This window comes from Marmota monax, unplaced genomic scaffold (assembly GCF_021218885.2).
Source record: "Marmota monax isolate L192 unplaced genomic scaffold, Marmota_monax_Labrador192_F-V1.1 WCK01_AAM20220418_F8-fsc00176, whole genome shotgun sequence".
Classification (NCBI taxonomy): domain Eukaryota; kingdom Metazoa; phylum Chordata; class Mammalia; order Rodentia; family Sciuridae; genus Marmota; species Marmota monax.
Window position 1 is genome coordinate 1,871,345 of NW_026694774.1, and position 23,051 is coordinate 1,894,395.

General features: G+C 33.0%; 1 protein-coding gene across 3 annotated transcripts in view; it reads right to left on the reverse strand.

Moving 5' to 3' along the window:
- The window catches only part of Chm (CHM Rab escort protein), a 171,824-nt gene that overhangs the window by 29,727 nt on the left and 119,046 nt on the right, over positions 1-23,051 (reverse strand). For 2 of the 3 annotated variants that reach the window (XM_046425352.1, XM_058572928.1), the window contains 4 exons: positions 17,051-17,128; positions 7,115-7,219; positions 6,656-6,719; positions 3,318-3,414 (listed from right to left, as the gene is read on the reverse strand). In XM_046425352.1, the coding sequence (XP_046281308.1) occupies positions 3,318-3,414; positions 6,656-6,719; positions 7,115-7,219; positions 17,051-17,128 (344 nt within the window). The remainder of the gene's footprint in view (positions 1-3,317; positions 3,415-6,655; positions 6,720-7,114; positions 7,220-17,050; positions 17,129-23,051) is intronic. The other variant, XM_046425353.1, reaches the window with a different exon arrangement.

The window sequence follows — 23,051 nt, forward strand, 5'->3', positions numbered from 1 at the left end:
AAATGTATAAAAGACATCTGATAAATTTTAACATCCCTTCCTGATAAAAATACACAGCACAAATGAAGTATAAAAGGAACACACCTCAACATAACAAAGGATATTCGTACTAAGCCAATGGATGTCATTATATTAAAAGGGGAAAAGCTGAAAGCTTCCTCCCTAAGATATGAAACAAGTCAAGGATATAAACTTTTGCTACTTTCATTCAACACATTTCTGGAAGGTCTAGCCAGAGAAATCAGGCAGAGAAAGAAGTAAAAGATAGATACCCGAATTAGAAAAGAAGTCTTTGAATTATCACTTTTTACAGATGACACAATCATTCATATATATATATATATATATATATATATATATGTGTGTGTGTGTGTGTGTGTGTGTATGTATGTATATATATCCCCCCCAAACTCCATCAACAAACTATTAGAAGTAATAACTGAATTCATCAGAGTTGCAGAATACAAAATCAACATGTAAAAATCAGTAGTGACGCTACATGTCTATAGCTGATTATCTGGCACAGAAATCAAGAAAGCAATCAAATTTGCAACAGCTATAAAGAATAAAATATCTAGGGATGAATTTAACAAAGAGTTGAAATATTTGTATAATAAAAATTATAAAACCCTGATGAAAGAAAGAATATTGTTAAAAATGCCCATACTACACAAAGCAATCTACAGATTCAAGGCAGTCTCTATCGAATTACCAATGCCATTCTTCAGAGACCTAAAATTTTTTTTAATATTATTTAGTTATCAATAGACCTTTATTTCATTTATTTATTTGTGGTGCTGAGAATCAAACCCAGTGCCTCACACATGCTATACAAACACTCTACCACTGAGCCAAACCCCAGACCCAAGACCTAAAAATTAATATGGAACAATGAAAAATCCCAAATAGACAAAGCCATCTTGAGCCAAAAAACAAACAAACAAACAACAACAAACAAATCAGGGGCACAATTTTATCTCACCTGACTTCAAAAGAGACTACAAAGTTGTAGTCATCAACATAGTGTGGTGTTGGCATAAAAACAAGCACATAGACTAATGGAACATAATAAATATCCCAGAAATAAACTGAAATATCTATGGTCAACTGATTTTAGACAACAGTACTAAGAACACAATGGAGAAGGCAGTCTTTTCAATAACTGCTGCTGGGAAAATTGAACATAAAGATGAGGAACAGGGAGTTACAGTGGCACATGCTTGTAATCCCAGCAGCTTGGGAGGCTGAGACAGGAAGACCACAAAATCAAGGCCAGCCTAAGCAATTTAGGAGACCCTGTCTCAAAATAAAAAAATAACAAAAAGTGGGGTGTGGGGCTAGGGATGTGTAGTTAAACACCCTCGAGTTCAATCTGAAGTACAAAAAAAAAAAATCTAGAGGAATGTAACTGAAACTCTTAGTAGTAAAACATGTAAAAATCAATAGTGATGCTACATGTCAATAGCCGACATGTAGCCGATAACTCAAAATGGATTAAAAATTTTAATGTAAATACCCAAAACTACATTATTACTGGAATAAAACGTATGAGATACACTTCCAAACACTGGAATTCACCATGATTTTTTGGATAAGACACAAATGCACAGGCAACAAAAATAAAATGAGACAAATGAGTTTATGCCAAACTAAAAAGTTTTACACAGCAAAAGAAACAATCAACAAAATGAAGACACAATCTGGAGAAAATGAGAAAAATCTTTGCAAATTATACTTCTAACAAGGGGTTGAGATCCAGAATATGTCAAGGATTCCAAAATTTTAATTTCAAAACAAACAAAAAACACAGATTAAATAATGGGCAAATAACCTGAATAAAATTGTTTCAAGAGAATACAAAGGGATAACAAGTACATGAAAGAAAACCACTAGCCATAATGGAAATGCCAGTCAAAACACAATGAGATATCAACTCACTTCACTCAAAATGACTATTATCAAAGAAGATTTTTTTAAAAAAAAAAAAACCCTAGGAAACACTGGCAATAATGTAGAGAATGGGTAACTCTTACAAACAGTTGGTGCAAAGGTCAATTAGTACAACCACTGTGGAAAACAGTATGAAGATTACTGAAAAAAATTATAAAGAAAATTGCCATATGATCCAGCAATCTCACTACTAGGTACATATCCAAAGGAAATGAAATTAGGTGAAACGATACTGGCACTCCCATATTGATTGCAGCACTATTCACAATAGCTAAGAAATGGAAACAACCTAAGTGTACATCAATTGACAAATAGATAAAAAAAAAAAGCGGTACAAGTATACATACTGGAATACTTTTCAGCCATAAAAAGAATGAAATCCTGCTATCTGTAACAACATAGAAAGAACCAGAGATCACTATGTTAAGTGAAATAAGCCATGCACAGAAAGTCATATACTATATCATCTCAGGTAGATGAGTGAGATGATCAACTCTAAAAAAGTTGATCTCATAGAAGTTGAGAATAGAATGGTGGTTACTATATACTGGAAGAATAGCAGGGAGGAAGGCCTAGAGAAAGGTTGATTAATGACTACCATGTTATAATTACACAGAAGCAAGAACTCTTGTGTGCAAATATACAGTAGGATGACAGATAACAATACCGTATTATATGTTTTAAAATCCTAGAAGAAATTATTTTGAAAGTTTTCACCACAAAGAAATGGTGTTTCACGAAGTAGATATTAACTTGACTTAAACATCACACAGTGTATATTTCATGGGTATATAAAATATTTGTTTTTATGTATCATTTAAAATAAATTTGACAAATTAATTAACTTCTTAAAAGGCGTTCAAAGGATCCTATCGGCCCCTTCTAACATTTGAGGACACAAAGAAGGTGCCATCTATGAGAAACAGGCCCTTACCAAACACACTGTTGCTGGCACCAAGATCTTAAACTTCCCAGTCTCCAGAACTGTGAAAAATAAAATTTTTGTTGCTTATAAATTATCCTATGTAAGGTACTTTGTTAAAGAAGCCTGAACAGCTAAAGCAGGAAGTAAAGAAGAAACCAAGCAGCCTAGAAAGAAAAATTATAGAAAAAATGGGAAAGTCACAGAAACCACTTCACTGGAGAACTAGATAATTATGGCTGTGAAGATTTAGCCATACAAATGTTTTCAGGCAAGGGTAAGGTATGAAATGAGTTACTGTATGACTTTACATTATATGCATAAGTACTATGAATAATAAAGGGAAAAAAATCTCCAGAAATACAATCTGGCAACTGCAACAGTGCCCCCCTCCCTTACTCCTTGAGCAAACAAAAAACACAAATAACCCAACTAATATGCTTACAGGTGCCTTTCATGCATGTCATCGTTGAAGAACATAACTCAATGACTCGAACAGAAAAACTTCCTGGCTCCTCTGCTGGTACTATTAAAATGGAAATCTAAAAAGCAGAAACAAAATATCAGACACAGCTCTTAGATCTCATTTGTATTCTTTTATCATTAGAGTGCTAGCTTCCAAACTTCTAAATATCCCTTGATATTTTAAAAAATTTGCTTATAGGATTTAATTTTAAAACAGAATTTGAAACATGTATTATTTGTCTTGATATTTAATTTCTGCATTATTTGTACTTTATCCTATGTTGTGTTCATATAATTTAATAATTGTTCAAGTGTTTAATATTTATTAAATTTATCAACTATTATTTTCAAGGATGCAATTGTAACTTATACTTTTGAAATATATGCACTTTGTTGTTTGAAATCAGACCATGTCAATTGACTTTTGATTACTCATAATGGCTTCAAATAGTAGTTACAGAGCATTAAGAATTAAATACATTACCAATTCCAAGGACAATGAAATGTGGAAAGAAAATTTATAAGAAATGCTTCAAAATGAATGGTTTCACATTAATTATAGGACTTCATTAATAAAACCAGAAATTCAGAATTAGAAGTAAAACATGAAATTATTATTAAGAATTGGTTTCTGATATACAGTATGCTGCCTAGACACTAGGGATATGTTATATAGCTTTATATTTAAAAGATTCCAAATGACTATTGGATCACTGTTTCTCTGTAAAGCTGAAATTTCAATGTTAATCCTTAGTCTCAGGAAATTATATCCTCCCATATAGGAAATGCTTACCAAAGGGGAAAGCCCCATTTGTACTTTTCCCTATAAGTTTTATGCTCATGGTATAACTGGGAATGTCATATTGATAACTCACTGAGAAAACAACTACAAAAATTCTAAAACTATAAATTATTTCAATAATCATAACCATGTTACTTGATGTATATTTTGGAGCTCAAGATATATCTACGTTCCTCTTCACTCTCTTTGCTACTATCCATGATAGAAAGAACAGACTGGAGTCAACATAAATTTTCTGGAAGTGATATTAGAAGGTTGAAGGAGTTCTCTTTAAATGGCTTTTATAATCTGTATGACATTTGAGAGAGCTAAGTTCTCAGAGTTCAGGTAAGGTTATTGATTGTATCTCAGAAAAAAATATGATAATTACAGGAACCAAAAGTCGTTATTACATCTTGGTGGAGTCCTTAAGATATTTTTCCAAATATGGTCATGTTTTTAGTCATAATCATTTAGTTATCCCAGTGTTTGATGTCTCATTGCTTAATGGGAGATACAGTCAAGCCAACCAGCAGTGAAAGGCCACTGTGATAAGTGATATAATAGCTACTGATACCATTCTTTATATATACTCTTGCTCACACTTGTCACACCAAACTGTACTTGCTACTTACTTGTCTGTATCTGTATCCGCCAAACTGTATGCTATTTGAGGGGAGAGATGCTATCAGGTGACCACTATCTCCTCAGAACCCAGCACACTGGCTGACAGGTAAAAGGCACTTGTTGTTTGCTGAATAATTAAATAAAAGTAGTATTTATGCTTATATGTATAACAGATATACTTGATGTTTGTTCATATAATGTTCATTTTATTAGTAATAACAATTGGGACCATTAATTAACTTCTCCACTCAAATACTGTTTTATATAATAGGAACCTTCTAACTTAAGGAATTTTAGGAAGCTATTTTTAGCAGTAGCATTAGATCTGAGAGTCACACCTACAAAGTAAACTGATTTTATGTCATTGTAAAATATGGTTAGAAGAAAAAGGGAATATACCCCTTGAATTTAAGTATGCAGACTGACAAAAAAATGATAGGCAGAGAGACATTTCTACAGAGTCAAGGATAAGGAAAAGTAAAAAGGTACTGAAATGAACAATGGAGGTAAGGAAATATCAAAAATGAGAATGCATGCTGAAATTAAATCATATGAGGCCTAATGATGGGCTTTCCATTATTACCGTTGGGTTGTCTACCATACGATTTTTTTCTCTAAGGTTTTTAAATGTATTCTCCAATGATTTTCTTTTTTTTTCTGTTAACAATATATTTTCAATTTCACAGAAAGTTGTAAAAATGAAGAACATGTTGAATTTTCCCAGAATATCTCTGTTATACAGATGCAATTATTTATTCCAATAGAATAAATTAAGATATCAAGGCTATTACATAATTTCCTTTATCTATTTTTAAAATGTATTAAAATATTAGTACATATGGGTTGATATACTTTTACCAATATTGATTTGTACATATTTTCATGTAGATTTAGTTAACAATGCTATAATAAGTACTAGACTGTGAGATAATACCTCAAATTTGTTAGAAAGGCTATGTGGAAGAGACAAGAGATAATCAAGTGTTGGTAAGGGAATGCTTTTACACTATTAGTCGAAATGTAAATTAATATAGCCATTATGGAAAACAGTATAGAGGTTCTGCAAAAAATTATAGAACAGAACTACTGTATGAACCAGCAATTCTGCTTCTGGGTATATATGTAAAGAAATGAAATCAGCATCTTAAGGAGATATCTGCACTCCTATGTTCATTCCAGCATTATTCCTTGCAGCCAATATATGGAAACAACCTAAGTATATATCAATGAATAAATAAAATACAGTGTGTGTATGTGAGTATATATATATATATATATATATATATATATATATATATACACACACACACACACATAATATTCATATAATATTCAATATTCCATATACACGTATGTCAATGAATAGAGTATAGATATTATGTATATAATATTCATATATCTCATATACATGTATGTGGGATATATGAATATTATTCTCTCTTAAAAAAGGAAATCCTATCATATACTACAACATGGATGAATCTTCAGGACATAAAGATAAGTTAAATAAACCAGGCACAGATGCTATATCATCTCATATGTGCAATGTAAAAAAGTCAAATTCATAAAAGCCCAAGTAGAATGGTAGTTGCTAGAGGCTGGGGGTGAACAAAACGGGAGAATTGGTTGAAGAAGAGAAGACTTTCTATCAAGCAGGAAGAAGTTTGAGAGATCTAATGCACAGGATGGAGGCTACAGTTAATACTACTACATTGTATACATAAAATTTGCTAAGAGAAGATCTTAAAGTGTTCTCACTACAAAAAAAAAGAAACTGTGAAGAGATAGACGTTCATTAGCTTGACTACAGCAAAAATTCACCATGTATATCAAAACAGTATGTTTTCCATGTTAACATACACAACTTTTATTTTTAGAACTGAATTTTATTTTTCTAGAACTGAATTTACCTGTTGATCTGAATCTGATTTTAGTACAGATCTGTCTGTAATCAGAACTGCCCTGGAGATCTGCCTGTAATAAACAAAAGAGTAAAGCAGTGATTCAGATTTCATGAAAAAGTAACATTTATAGTTATATAACCACCAGAAGGTTTGTTTCAATGATTCAAGTCAGGATAAAAGTGTTGCCTCCCCAAACCAAGTCAAGTTCTGCTTTAATCTTTTCTTGGCTCATGAAACAAGAGTATATGACCTACAGACAAACCCCAGCTGAAACAAAGAGTTGAAATTAGGCTAAGATCCCCCAAAAAGGACTCTATAAGAGAAGAAAGGTAAGATACTGAATATAACTTAACTTTGCTATACTTTACATGTTACTTGAAGGACAGAATCCTAGAGAAGTGTCAATACAATCACAGAGCATTAAGTTTCACCTTCCCTTGTCTTGTGGATGGAGGGGCGCCTTACCTGTATTGCACACGTGAGCATGTGTTCTCAGAAAAGTAACTGTCCTCCACAAGAAAATGCTTAGAGATTATTCTCTGACCAAACTGATCTATAATTGCTTTACATCTATAAAGAAGATAAGCATAGCAAAAATGTGTTACATTAATGATTAAATTATTAAGAAAATGAAAATAATCAGCTACTGAGTTTGAATATAAAATCTTGTGAATATTACAAAATTTTCTACAATTCTATATTTTCTAATACAAAACTGACAATTAATTACAGAATATGTATTCTTGTTGCTATTTTGACATCTTTTAATCTATAAAATGAACATGGAATACAACTTAAATACTTATTTAATTACAATTAGTAAACAAGTTATAAAAAGTATTAGCATGTAATTATAAGCTTTCCATATGTTAGGAAGCTTTTTCTTTGTTTAGAAAATGAGCCTTTCCCCCCCTTAACAGTTCTAAGAAAAAAAGGAAAGAAAAGTTGATTAAATATCTTGTTATATTATTCACCATCTGTACAAGCCACTGAAGGCTTTTTATTTTTCTGTTAAGTATTGCTTTCTCTTTTGTTCAAGAATAGCTATCTGCTCATGCGTTTGATAATGTTTTAAAACAGAAAAAAAGGGGGGATAGAGCTTCTTTGAATATCTGTTTCCACTTTACTTCAAAGGATGATCATAGAAAGATTTCTTTCAAGTGCTGTTTCCAAATAAGGAAAACACTTATGCATGGACATTATCAGGTCTCTGTCATCTGATATGTGTTGGGACAATGAATCATATAGAACCCTCCATTGACCTTCTTTCAATGTGTCTAGATAAAAGGATGAAAATTAGAATCCATCTCCTTGCAGTGCCACAAGTTATAAATGTACTTTATAGGGCTCATTATCCAAACTAATGGACTAAGGGCGACATCCTTGAAATGGACTTACCAGTACTGACAAAGACAGTATGCAATATTTCAGGAACTATATGCAAACGACTATGTGTTTGCTATATCTTTTTGTTATGGAAATATCAATTTACTTTTGGGACCAGAATTATTTTATTTGAAATACATGATGATCCTTGTAAAATCCAAGAAAACAATCTCAAAATCATACCATGTTTAAAATATACTGCTGAATATTACAATATGTTCACCTGCTCTAAAATTGGCAAAATAAGTGCTGTCTACCTGGTATCAAGGCTTTAAATGATGAACATTTAAGACTAATAGTGAGAGAAATTTTGTTTGTGTTTCCTAAAGGCAGATTATGTTTCACTGATATTTTTAAATAAATGGCAACACACTTTTGTCAGGATAGGCTACGATGTCTAGAGATGTTTTATGTGCATAATATATATGTTTTAAACAAGCACATATTAATATAACATTTGTTCTAAACTATTCCATTAACTAGTATTATAAAATATTTAACTAAATAGATGAAAGATATTACATTTAGATATTTTCCAAAATAAATTGTTTAAAAACTGAAAAGTTAAGTTTCTCATTTGGTCTCCTGTTTTGAAACATTCGCAAGCAATTTAAAAAACAAAGTACTTCAGGCAATGGAGAAGAAAAATGTGATGATAAGTCATTACAGATAGTGATCTCTATTTGTCCTATAAGCACTGACAAAACTTTTCTTACCTTTCACTCAGAAACCATAGAAATCAAAAGGACAAAATGTGAGAAGAAAAAAGGGGGGTCTAAAATGTACATTTTTAATAGGTATTTGGGTTATACATATTTAACATTTGTTTAAACTCAGGTAATGAACACTTAATATTTGGACACTTCACTGTAAATTTTATAATCAAAAGAAAAACACTGAAAAATACTAGTGTATGGTAAATATAATGAAGTGTTAAGGGAAAATTTTAGTGATATCTACAACTTACTGTGAAATGCATAAAAATGAATTAATAGATGGGTAAAAGGAAGAGTGTATGAGGAGTTACATGAATGAGCAAGTATTTCAAAATGTTAATTACAGAACCTGGGTGTTAGCTATCCCAGCCTTCACTTTAAATTCATCATCAAAAGTTGAAATAAAACTGAGAGGAGAGTGATTTTAATATAAATCTAGGTTTGAATGTAAGACTTTTGCAAAGGGTTTCTATGTAAATAAACTAAACTTCAGCCTCAAACTTGTGTAAACCTCCTTATTTTGTAGGTTTCCAAACACTGCTGCTCTGGTAATAGTTACAGGCAGACATTGGTTTCAGAAGCTATGATATTCAAAGGAATTAAGGGGACCACTCAAAGGGGAAATATGGGAATTAGTAAGCCTAACTTTGCAAGAAGACACTAATAAATATGCCAATTAATGCTGAAATTTCTAATGAAACAGTGACTCTCAACGGAGGAGAAGGAGAAGGAAGCAAATCAGAATCACACCTGGGGGACTTTTTCGAATTATAAGTACCCCTGGAGATTCTGATAAGCTCCCAAATCCCAGGAAAGAATCACAGCCAAGCATGCCACTGTTACTGTTGCATCTTTATAATGTGCTAGGTGGAAAGAAGTAAACAGCTACTGGTACAGAGAAAACATCTATTTCTGTAGAAATTGAAGTGATGGTCATATAAGCCAGTCTCAGTCTGGTAGATGATAATAACATGACCCACCTGTTAGTCTCATTCTTACTCTGAAGGACTAAGGCTCTAGGCCTAAGCAAAGCTGTTCAAACCAAGACATGTTTAAGTGGTAAAATTTGTTTTCCCCTCAGATACTTCACTTACTGTCATATATTCTGCCTAATCAGGAGAACAATGAAGAAAGGAATATTGATTTGGGGCCTATTTTTAATCTTTATGTTATAAAGATTAATACAAAATTAGATGACATTCAAGTAATGGGAAACAGAAAAATTAACAGTGCTGCCAGACACATTAAAATACCCTCCTGCTCAATCCTCCCATACAAACCCGAGGAAGCCATTAAAGATTAACAACATTTAGGATTTAGATGAAGGCTTGCTGAGCCTCATAAATAGTAGATTGAGGAGGAACATGATAGGAGCTCCCAATTACAGGGACACAATGAACAAGCTGATCATAAGAATCACTGAGCCAGACAGAACATTTCTAGGGATAATCTTTCTAAATCAACAAATCACAGTAGTTATTCAGTTCTTGGTTCATCAATGATACCAGGACATAAATAGCAAAATTATAATAAAGAAGAAAACACTAAGATAAAAATTCAATATCTGGAATCTGGTCCAGAAGAAAAAATACTAAAATAGGTATCCAAACCCTATGATCTTCAGATTTAATACCCCAACTAATTATATAAAGAAAGCAGAAATCACCTGTGAAATAATTAAAATACTAGGGAAATTCAGAGCTTCCCAAGCACTGAAGGGAAAATATAATTCTCCCTACTCAACAGTCCCTTAAGAGCTTTCTGAAATGCTTTAGTTAAAAGGCCATCTCATTCATGAAACCATCTTCTAGGCTTCATACTCGTTTTTCTTGAGGGAATATTTATTGCAATAGTTTCAAACCATTAACAGGTAGATAACTCCCAAACTATGGTTTTCTGTTTTGACTTCTCACAAGCTCTGTATTCATATTTTATCTTTTCTTCCTTCCTTTCTTTCCTTTCTTCTTTCCCTTCCTTTCCTTCATTACTTCCTTCCTAGACTTTAACCCTCCTTTAAAAACATCTAATTGTCAAACAAAAATTTTATATTTTTCCAGGAATACAATGTGATGGCATGTTATAGGTATAGACTGTATAATAATTAACACAGTCAAATTAACTAATACATCCAATCACCACCCTCAGTTAACTTCTGTGTGTGAGGTTTCACATTAAAAATGTAGTATTATTAACAATATCTGTTTTTGTGTATGGTGCTGGGATTGAACCCAGGGCTTTGTGCAAGCAGGGCAAGCACTCTACCAACTGAGATATTCCCAGCCCTAACCATGTCTTTTTTAAAACTAGCACACCCTAAACTGAGTTTATCATGGTACCTCACCTTCTTCCCTCCCTTGGTGTCCCTCTATTAGATAATGGCACAACCAGAAATTACAAGTTTCCTTACATTAAATCTTTCTTACATCTAATCTGCTACTAAATTTTGATTATACTTTATAAATGTTTTTTGCAATTAGTCTCTTTTCTCCATCCCTACTGATACTGCCTCAGATTCTTATTATGTATAATAAGGCAATAGACTACTAGCAAGTTGGTACCTCATTAGTTCAACATAAATGTATAATATAACAGCCACGTACCAAGCACCATTCCAATAAGTAAGAAAAAAAAAAAAAAGTCTTGCCCTGAAGGAGCTCCCGATATAATGAAGATTTAGACACAGGGTATTTTAACATAACAGCAAGGTCCAGTGATAAGATGAGGACAGGGCATCAGAGAGTGCTAAGGGGAGTTATCTAACTCAGCTTAGAATGCAGAATACTCTGTATAGTTAAGCAAACAAATAAGGACAAGAATACCTCAGCAGGCGTATAGAGTCAAGTAACACAAGAACAAGTACAAAGACATACCACTGGTTCATTATTATTTGACAATAAAATGGGAAGCAAGAAAGATATAGAGATGAGCCTAGAGAAGCAGGCAGGGGCCAGATCTGTCTTATATGTTGTGTAAAAAGGTGTTAGACTTTACTTTGAAGTAATATAAAACCACCAAGCCTCTTTAAATAGGGAAGGAAAATAAGATCTTCAGACTAAACAGATCCTAGTGTGCAAATACCTTCTTAATTTATTCATTTTGCAATGTCCCCCAGTAAGCTCCATGAGGACAAAAGGCCCTAATTGCCTTATTGTTTACTAAGTCCACAGTGCCTGAAACATAGAAAACAACCAATACTTGTTTCATAGATGGTGAATGGATGGATGTTGGACGTATTCTATGCATGTGAACAGTATAGACAGAAAGGGCTGATACAGAATCTCTGATATAGGAGGTAAAGAATCTCTTTCCATCACAGTGCTTCTTCTAAATCACTGCCATCATTACTAACTTAACAGCAGCAAACTGAGTCTTGCTTAAAAATACAAAAGATTATACTCCAAACTCTTTAGCATAGAAGGATCCTCATAATTGGTCTTCCTGTGTAAGATACCAAGGTGTCCATTAATATTAACAATTGCTACTAATATATACTGAACTCTTTCTATGTGTAACAAATGGTTTTTACAAGCTTTATTCATTTAATATTCATAATAATACTATCGGGCAGGGTATTGCCAATTACTCCTCTTTCCAAGTAATGAAACTGGGGTAAAAAGAAGTTAAACAACTTGTTGAAGTTTACACATACAGAAAGTAGCAAAGTCAGGATCAAATTCTAGTCTATCTGACTTTAAAGCCTACACTCTTAACTGCAATCTCTGTATAAAAGGGCAGGGTCTATCTTTTGCTTACTTGTTTATCCCTGTAGCAACTACCATGGGGTTCATTAAAGGTTAACTATCTAGAATACAATCATTACCCCTTTGCCAATGGGATACACTGAAATCACAGCTTCAGAGATGATAAATGGTATTGAGTCATCCATGTTATGCTAACATACTATTATTACTAACTCCCAAGCATCCAGGTTAGGTACAGTTGTTCCTGACATCAGAAAAACGTTATCTTAAAAAAAAAAAAAATAAATAAAGTCATGGCAGAAAATCCAGTTAAGTGAGAAAGTTAAAGTACACATGGAACACTAGTTAGAAGTCCTAAGGTGAGGACCACTGATTATAGATATATCTGGTCCAAGGTGTTACCTAGCCTACCCAAATGTCAAATATTGTACTCCTAAATGGCAAAGTTTAATTTACATGAGTTTTACCCAGTAAGGTTAGCTGCAAAGGAAAAAAAAAAAAAAATAAAGCTAGTCCAACAAGAACATTCACTGATTCCAAAAACAGCCAGCAGAGGGTACAGTATTAAAATTTAGAAAAGAACAACTAATACATACCTATAGTCTTTCAAATTAAGAAAGTAGCATTAATGGATAATATAGTGAGGATAACACAGGCAATGTGCATCTCAGAAAAATCAAATTAAACAAAAATCAAAACTCAGATCTATTTAAAAATAAATATGCATTTGTTTATATATTCCATATACTATTATTTCCTGTGTGTCCTTAATGTTCTGTTTTATCTCTCAAAGTTTGTATAGTACTTTGATATGTAATTACTTCATTAAACTTAATACTATGATCATTTATGTTTCTATCAGCTTTTATAAATGGAAGATGAAAAGTACCAAAAAGGCTTTAATCAGTCTTTAATCTTCATTCACTCATTTAATTCAAAGTTACTGAGAATAATGGGTACTAAGAACCTGCCTAAATTTGGGGGATACAATAGTAAGATCCTGCCCTTTCCTACAGATAACTTATCAAATAATCATATAAAGGTACCTGACTGGTAGGTAACATAAGGTTCTGACCTAGTCTGTGAGATCAGGAAATGAACTTAGAAATTTGACCTGACGCATCTTACACATTAAATATGTAATGTGAAGCTCTTACACATTAAAGTGTAAGGGAAATATCAAGCATTCCACATAGAAAAATAGGGAAAGATCCAGGTGTGGTGGTGCACACCTATAATCCCAGCGTCTAGGGGTGGGGGATGAGATAAGAGAATCACAAGTTCAACACCAGTATCAGCAGTATAGCAGGACCCTCAGCAACTTGTCTCAAAATAAAAAAAGAGGGGCTGGGAATGTAGCTCAATGGTAAAGTACTCCTGTTCAATCCCCCCACCCCCACCCCTACCAAATTTTTCTTTTTTTAAAAAGCAAAGAGCAGCAAACTAAATTTATAAGGAGACAAGTGTAAATCTTAGTAAATCCCTTACTTAATATTCTGATTATAGATTATACCAAGATTTCCTACAAACAAACATGTGCTGGATACACCTAACTACAAGATTAGGGTTTTTCCTTAATTACTGATCCTTCACATTATATTTAAGTTCTCACAAAATATCTCCTATTATGGGTATTTCTCTCAAATATTTGATTTTGTATGAGGAAGTAGTGTTTGAGAAAGATATATTAGCCTGAACCAACCTGAATCAATGCTAACTTTAGGTATTTATAGAGACTATTTTTGACTTGATAGATTTTTTTAAAGAAACAAAAATTAATATAAATTGGTAATTGTTACTAAAGGTACAAATCTATAATTTTCAAGTATTGTTTCTTTTTTTAAATTTATTTTTAGTTGTTGACAGACCTTTATTTCATTTATTTATATTTGGTGCTGAGAATCAAACCCAGTGCCTCACATACATATGGCAGGCAACTGCGCTACCGCTGAGCAGCCCTAGCCTCTCAAGTATTGTTTCTTAGCAAAACTTAGATTACTTAAGCAATTCATATCTTGAGAATATGGTAGATATCAAGAATTTTATAAGTGCAAGCCAAATTAAAACCTCTCCCATTACTATAGAAATAAATAGTTATGGCATGAAGTAAACATTCTAGTAAGAGTCAGATGTAGTATCCAAAATCTGTGTATCTTAAAAAGCAAGACAGAGAAGAAAATTATGTTCACTGTAAACTGTGATTATAGCAATCAATGATACGATAAACAACACAAAGTAGAAGTTGCAGTATTTCATTTATATGCATAAAAGTTAACACATAAGTTGTTCATATTTTTTTTTCTTTTTGTGTTCTCACTGGGGCATGTGTAAAAATGGCTTACATTTGGCATATAAAATATTTTAAGGTCATTATTTCTAAATGTTAAGGAAAACTAAGTTCTATGAACTTTAAATGACAACTAAAGCATGTCAGATCTGGAAGGAGACATGAAAATAACCTCAGTTTCTAAGTTATAATAAAACGAACTGGCCCAGAGAAAAGTATTGCCCACAGTCATTCACAACAGCAGTAGAATTCCAAGTCTTCTGTCATGCCAGGGCTAGAGATCTTTACACATGTCTCAGGAATTATTAAACAACAAAAAGTTATATTTCAGATTTTTCTATAACGATACAAAACGTTAGATTAGAAACATTGTACTTACTATCTAAAGTTCACATTTGATTGCCAGGATATCTGGCAGGTTCCTCTTGAAAACGTCTTAGAACAAATTAAGACCTAGAGCCCCCAGTCCATCATAGATCACAGTATGCTTGGCTAAATCTTCAACTTTACCTTATACAAATAATTGTTTCTCAGTATCATCTAAGGATTAGTACATTGTATTCAACTGGGATGTTCCATAAAACTGGAAATTCCCTGGTTCTACCATAAGCACATCACCAAATTTCATTCCCTGAGGGTGAAACACAAGAAATCCTTCCTTTTTTTAGAAGCATGCCTGACAATTCTTAAAGACACATTATACTTTGAAAACTACCAATCTGGCAGTTTTTTTGGTCTCTAGACCTTTAGATCTAAGCTACCTGTTTCAACTGTCATCTCTGCAGAACATAAAAAGAGTTCTTTTGTTCACTGTACATCATAAAAACTAAGTCAAAGGTAAGGTAAATGTATCCCTTAGTTCAACAAGTGTTATTACTGTACCAGTGCCCTAGCAAAATGAGCCATGCAGATACTTCATGTCACTGAGAATAACGTGGGACTGGTATGGGGCTAAGCAAATAAGCACCAAACAAGCAATTCATTATCTGATTTTCTGTCATGGGAATACGCTCTTGCTTCAAAATGAACTCGGAAGGAGAAATGTCTATGGAAGTCATACAGAAAACCATTCATTCATGAACTTCTACAGAGCTCTTCAGGAGCCAAAATATGAATGGATTTTGGTGGATTTTTTTTTAACTTTAGATTATCATTTTCAATTTATGTAATACCTTTCTCTTAAAATGCTAAAGGTGATTTAGAAGCCTTTTAAATCATGTGTCAATTTTATCTTACATTACAAATTGCAAATTCACTAAGCATTGGACTTGGAGTTTTGTTTTTTCTTTGCTATACATTAAAGTACTAGTTATTGTACTATATCTAGTCTATGAAATGTTCATAGCCATTTAATGCCACCTAGACTACACAAAATTATTGAAAAATGAAAGAAATAGCTTAAAACTTGCAAGATCCAGATCACAATATGACATTTATGACTCTAAAAATATTATTTCTATAAATAAATACAATAAATGCCACCAAAACTATAGAGTACTAAAAACAGTCATCCAAAAAGTATAGGTTACTAGATGCTTAAGAACATATCACAAATAAGAAAAGTACACATCAATCTCAACAGCTTCAAAAACTTGACCCAGTTGACCTATTTTAGGTTCAATGTGAAACACAGAAAATATAGAGTTGTATTTTATTTAATATAATTTAGACAACTGCATATCTTAGTAACTAATAATAAATCCTAGGAAACAATTCAAATATACATAGGTGAATAGGTAGTGCTCAGCTTAAAAAAAAAGCAGATAAATTCTTATTTCAATCCTAAGCCAGCCTGTAGGGCTGCTATTGTTGTAAAAGAATTTATCCTCAGATAACAGGGCAGCATAGTTTATGACAACAATCTACCTAAAACCTCATTAAAGTCTTTTCTCTTGGAGTGACATGCATTATCAGCAGAGATTAATCTGATGAGTCTTTAGGTGAGCTCCATTTTTAAAAATGCAATAACAGAGGGCTTTGTTGTCATCTGATGAAAATCAATTAGAGGAGGTAAGGCCACAAGGAAAACTAACATCACTCATCACCCACCCCCGGCAGCTGAAATGATTTGTCTTCCAAGCTTGGATGATCAGGGGCTATAGTCATATTGCAGGGAAATTAATTTAGTTTCTATATTCTGAACTCACTTTCCTTGTTCTGGAGGACCTAAACACAAATTACTTTTAATCAAGGTTGATATGTTATTAATATCAAGGAGAATCTTTCAAGAATCTTTTTTTTTAATTGACTTCAGCATTTTTCACCTGTGTTTGGGGTATAAATATATGAAGGTTACTTATATCATCCTTACTTTCTGGATTCTTTGTCCACTACAAGGCACTGTACAGAATGGCGAAGACAATAGATTCCACCAAACACAGCACACATCCTAGAAAGAAAATAGAAAAATAATAACTAGGATAATTGAGTTGAAAATTAAGGTAAGAGTATTTTAAGTATCTTACATTTAATAACTGATATTACAGAAAAATATATGATCATTTATAATTTTCTCCATCATGGTATTAAGAGTCTATCAGAAGTAAGATTAGCAATATCTTGATGCAGCAGAGCTGTTATTGCTAATAATACAATGTTAACACATGCAATTGTGACCAAGCCAAAAGGGTTCCCAAGCAGGTGATGATTATCCCCTAAAATCAGCTCCTGCATACTTAAGATGCATAAACCACAAATATCTTCACAAGGTGATATGTAAGACACCCAATCAAAATCACCATAGTAAAAGTGTTAAAGAGGGACCAGGAAGGGAAAACTTTGGGAGACCCCTTTACTTACCACAAAAGTAAGCGAAATGACCAAGAGCCAAAATTTAACTGGGAATTGAAAACTAGAACAGCAAGTGTATGAGTTAATGCAGCAGAAGCTCTAAGAAGTTTCCTAACTCAGCAACCTAAGTTTTGGGGTTTTAATGTCCACATAGGAGATGCCTTAAGATCTAAACAAGCCAGGGAGCAGAAAAATAACTAATCTCTCATAACATCTGGATGTTTATGGGGCTGCATCTCAATTAAATGGTGGTCTCAGAAAGAAATCCACTTACTAACAGAGGGAGAAAATGAATCATTGTTTTGTCTTAAGTCTGGGTAGAGGAAGATTATAACTGTGTTCACAGCAAGTGGTCTACTCTCACATAAGCTAGGGAGACAATCAGTGTAACCAAATGAAACATCATGAGAAGTTAGTAATAACTCGGAAACCTGGAGGAAGCAATTGCTAAAGCTTTCTACCAAGATATGACTTCAACCAAGGCCATGTGCAATTGTCAAAAATAAGATACCCCTAATGATGAATTTATAGTCCAAAATCACATATTAAGAAATGTGTCAAACCCTAAGGGAGAATCAGCACACAAAGAGCAGAACTAAACTTCTCAAAATTTTATTCAGAAATAACTATCAGATTATTAGTGTGACTCAAACATATGAATCAAAAATATGAGAAAAGATTAATGAAATGTCCACAAGGAAGGCTGCAGTATGCTGAAAATGCCAACCCCTCCCCCCACACACACATCTTCCCCAAGATATCCACATCTCAGTCCCTTGGAATGTGAATAAGTAATCTTACATGGAAAGAAGGACTTTCTAGGTGTGATTATATTAAACATCTTAGGATGGGAATATTATCATGGTGGGTACAATATAATTACAAGGTTCTTCAGAAGAAAGTATAAGAAAGTCAAAGAAGATGTGAAGATGGGAGCAGAGATCAGAGTGTCTCCACTGCTAGAAGGGGGACTCAAGCCAAGAAATGCAGAGGAGGCCTCTTTAAACTGATAAAAAGGCAACGAACAGAGTCTTCCCTAGTGCCCCAAGAAGGAATGCAGCCCTGCTAACCAGTTTTAGACTTCTGACCTCCAGGATGTAATATAATAAATTTATGTTGTTTTAAGTTATTAAGTTTTTTATGGTGGCAATAGGAAATTAATAGATAAGAACTATGCATATTCAGAAATGATTATATGACAGAAGTAGCACTGTAAACAACTAGAGAAAGAATGGACTATTAAAAATGGCTTGGAGACAATAGTTTGTCTATATAAGGAAAATAATTACGTCTTTCCTTTATGCCATATTCAAAATCAATTCCAGGTAGTTGAAAGACATACATGTAAAAAGTAATAATTTTACAAGAATATATAGAAGGACATGTTTTTTAACTGAGGAAAAGATTAGTTCAATATGATGCAAAAATCATAAAGGAAAAAGACTGGAAATGGAACACTTTAAACATTTAAATATCTGAACAAAAAAAGTAAAGACAAACCACAGACTGGCAAAGATTATATTACTAACTGTTTAAACTAATTGCTTAAAAAGTTTTATAACATTTTGGCAAATCTAGTCAAGTTCAAGATTCATGTATCCACAGAGCATCAATTCTATTGTTAGACATAGGGCTTTTACCAAGCCTCATACATATACAGATATATGTGCACAGCATAAGGTTAAGAGGAAGAATTTTGACTACCTAAGTTCATTTACCAACTATTCCATCTACTAGCTCTGTGACCTTGAATGAGATATTTAGCCTACCTGTATCCTATTTTTCTCAGGTATAGAATAGTATCACTGATTTAGATAATAAGTGTCCTTTTGGGCAAGAAAGGAATTAATATTTGTAAAGAAGTTAGTACATGCCATACAGAAATATGTGTGTTCATTAATAAATAAAAGAGGTAGTATTTTAGATGAATCACAGACAACCCAAATATCCATCAAGAGAAGAATAAATAAAAGAAAATATATATTCATATGTTGTAGTAAAGAATTTCACCTCAATACTTGTAAGTAGTCAAAGGACAACTGGAAACTCCACATTGGGAACCCTTCTGGGCTCTGTCCTATACATTTCTTTACTTGACTAACTTCAATCTATATGTATTCCCTCGAATAAACTAAAACAATAACAGCTTTTAAGGAACCCTGTCAAGTCCATGTAGTAAATAATCAAACCTGAGGGTAATTCTGTAGAACCCACAATCTAGCAGCTGGTATTATAATTGTGAGTGGTCTTTTGGAGACTACATCCTCTAACTGTACAGTCTAATACCTTAAAATTAAAATGAATTAACTCCAGCCCCATCTACAAATATGGACACATTTCAAAACATTAATACTGATTGATAATAGCAAGTTAGAGAAGAATACTTTCAGGGATATCATTTACAAAAATTTTAACAACTTTATAAGCAAAATAATGTTATATCTCAATTAAGAGTATACAGATAGGTAGGAGGGTAGGTGGGTAGGAAGGTGGGTGGGTGGACAGATAGATGATATATGAAGTATGTAAAAATTCAACAGAATTATAAATACCAAATTCGGCAAAGTACTTCTTTGAAGGGAGGGAATAAAAGTTATACTGAAGATTTCAATTGCTCAAATTCTTCAAATATGGTCAAATTTTAAGATCTGAAAAAACCAGGAGTACATGGTTTTTCTTTGTTATTCTGTGTACTATCTGAGGCATTCTGAAAATATTTTATAATCTACAAAGATTTTAAGTATAAATGGTAGAAATAAATGACATTCTCCAAGTATGGGGGAATGTTTCTACTGTCTTTCTAAATTCAATCACTTTAGTGTATATGACAAAGCTGGCTTTGGTAGATTCAAGGTTAGGTAATAATTTATTCTGATATAAATCCTCAAAGATATAAATGAATTATTTTCCAAATAAGAAGTTTAGAAAGTACAACAAAGGCATATTAGAGTCAGCAGGTAAAAATCCCTATGCTTGAGAAGACTTGTGAACACTATATATTTTACCTAGGACACCAGCTGTAAGATGCTCTCCTTTTTTATTAAGTCCTGTTCAGCAATCACATATAAACTTATATAACAATATTTATCAATCATGCTGGCACATCTGGTATTGAGACATTAGACACTATCAGAGTCTAAAAAGGGTTAGAAAAAAATAAATCTTTCGGTGAACTATTTTACAAGGTGATATACTGCCTTCTGTTGTTGATGGGGGGGATACTGGTGCAGAGAAAGTTGATGTGATCAAGACAATTGACCCTGTTTTCAATGTCAATTTCCTGTTTATACTGAAAGAGCCCATATGAAAATGAACTATTACTGGCCAATTCCACATAAATAGGCTGAATTAGGTTAAGGCCCTAAAATGAACAAGTTATAACTATGGACCAAACCAATGTTTTAATTGGGATATCTTTATGTCGTTTGAGGGAGCACCATGCTTGCAAGCACCGCTATGGATGAGCTGTTACAAATGCATTCACTGAGTTTTTCATTTTAGTCAATTTGGTTCAGGTTTATATATACATGCACATATACACAGAACATTAGAGAAGACTTAACCTTGTTGTCTCAATCCCCCATTGAAGAAAAGCTATTTTTAAATGTCATCCTAGATTCCAAGAGGAAACAAAGGAATCAAGTTCAGAACCAACTGGAATTTGGTTCTGAATATAAGGTTAAAATTATAAAATATCATGACACAGACTATAATTATATTATCAAAAGACTGAGTGATACATTTAACTGAAATTAATGTAATGTCTATAAAGACTGCCTTTCATTATGTATTACATTGTTTACAGAACATATTGTTAGTATAGTTATTTTATCAAGTATCCTGAAACTTTGTTTTTTGAGCTAAACGAGGCCTCTAAAATATACTTAAATATAAAATATAAGCAATATCTGTAACTATTTTTAGAATCTATCAAAAATTACCTGCTTTTCAACAATATGATCTATTAACAGTTGGCATGCACTGCATGGAAGAAACACAAGAAAGTAATAAGGCTCCACTAGATAAATGCTTGCTTTTCAGTGCCTTAAATGGCAGCCTAGCAACCCAAGGAGTAACAGGCTTTACCAATGGAAAATTAAGCTATCCAAAAGAGCAACACCTTAGAGATGGTCAGGCGTCCATTTTGGTTCAGTTTATAGCAGCCATCCTGGGACCTGACAGAATGCCTAGCAAGGTTGTTCTGTACACCTACCTTCTCTAGGGTAGTATGAGACCTAGAGGCAATTAAGTATGTATTATGGGACTGATCGTACAAAAAGAAATCTACAAAGTATAGAATCATATCATCTGCAAATAGTGATAATTTAAGTTCTTCTTTTCCTATTTTTATGCCTTTAATTTCTTTCGTCTAATTGCTGTGGCCAGTGTTTCGAGAACGATGTTGAACAGAAGTGGTGAGAGAGGGCATCCCTGTCTTGTTCCAGATTTTAGAGGGAATGCCTTCAATTTTTCTCCATTCAGAATGATGCTAGCCTGAGGCTTAGCATAGATTGGTTTTACAATATTGAGGTATGTTCCTGTTATCCCTAGTTTTTCTAGAGTTTTGAACATAAAGGGATGCTGTACTTTGTCGAATGCTTTTTCCGCATCTATCGAGATGATCATATGGTTCTTATTTTTAAGTCTATCGATGTGGTGAATAACATTTCTTGATTTCCGTATACTGAACCAGCCTTGCATCCCAGGGATGAATCCTACTTGATCATGGTGCACAATTTTTTTGATATGTTTTTGTATCCGATTCGCCAGAATTTTATTGAGGATTTTTGCATCTAGGTTCATTAGAGATATTGGTCTGAAGTTTTCTTTCTTTGAAGTGTCTTTGTCTGGTTTAGGTATCAGGGTGATGTTGGCCTCGTAGAATGAATTTGGAAGTTCTCCCTCTTTTTCTATTTCCTGAAGTAGCTTGAAAAGTATTGGTATTAGTTCCTCTTTAAAGGTTTTGTAAAATTCTGCTGTATACCCATCCGGTCCTGGGCTTTTCTTAGTTGGTAGTCTTTTGATGGTTTCTTCTATTTCCTCGATTGATATTGGTCTGTTTAGGTTGTCTATATCCTCCTGACTCAATCTGGGCAGATCATGACTTCAGAAATTTATCGATGCCTTCACTATCTTCTAATTTATTGGAGTATAAGGATTCAAAATAATTTTTGATTATCTTCTGTATTTCTGAAGTGTCTGTTGTGATATTGCCTTTTTCATCCCGTATGCTAGTAATTTGAGTTCTCTCTCTTCTTCTCTTCGCTAGCATGGCTAAGGGTCTGTCGATTTTGTTTCTTTTTTCAAAGAACCAACTTTTAGTTTTGTCAATTTTTTCAATTGTTTCTTTTGTTTTGATTTCATTAATTTCAGCTCTGATTTTAATTATTTCTTGCCTTCTACTTCTTTTGCTGTTGTTTTACTCTTCTTTTTCTAGGATTTTGAGATGAAGCATGAGATCATTTATTTGTTGGTTTTTTCTTTTTTTAAGGAATGAACTCCAAGCAATGAATTTTCCTCTT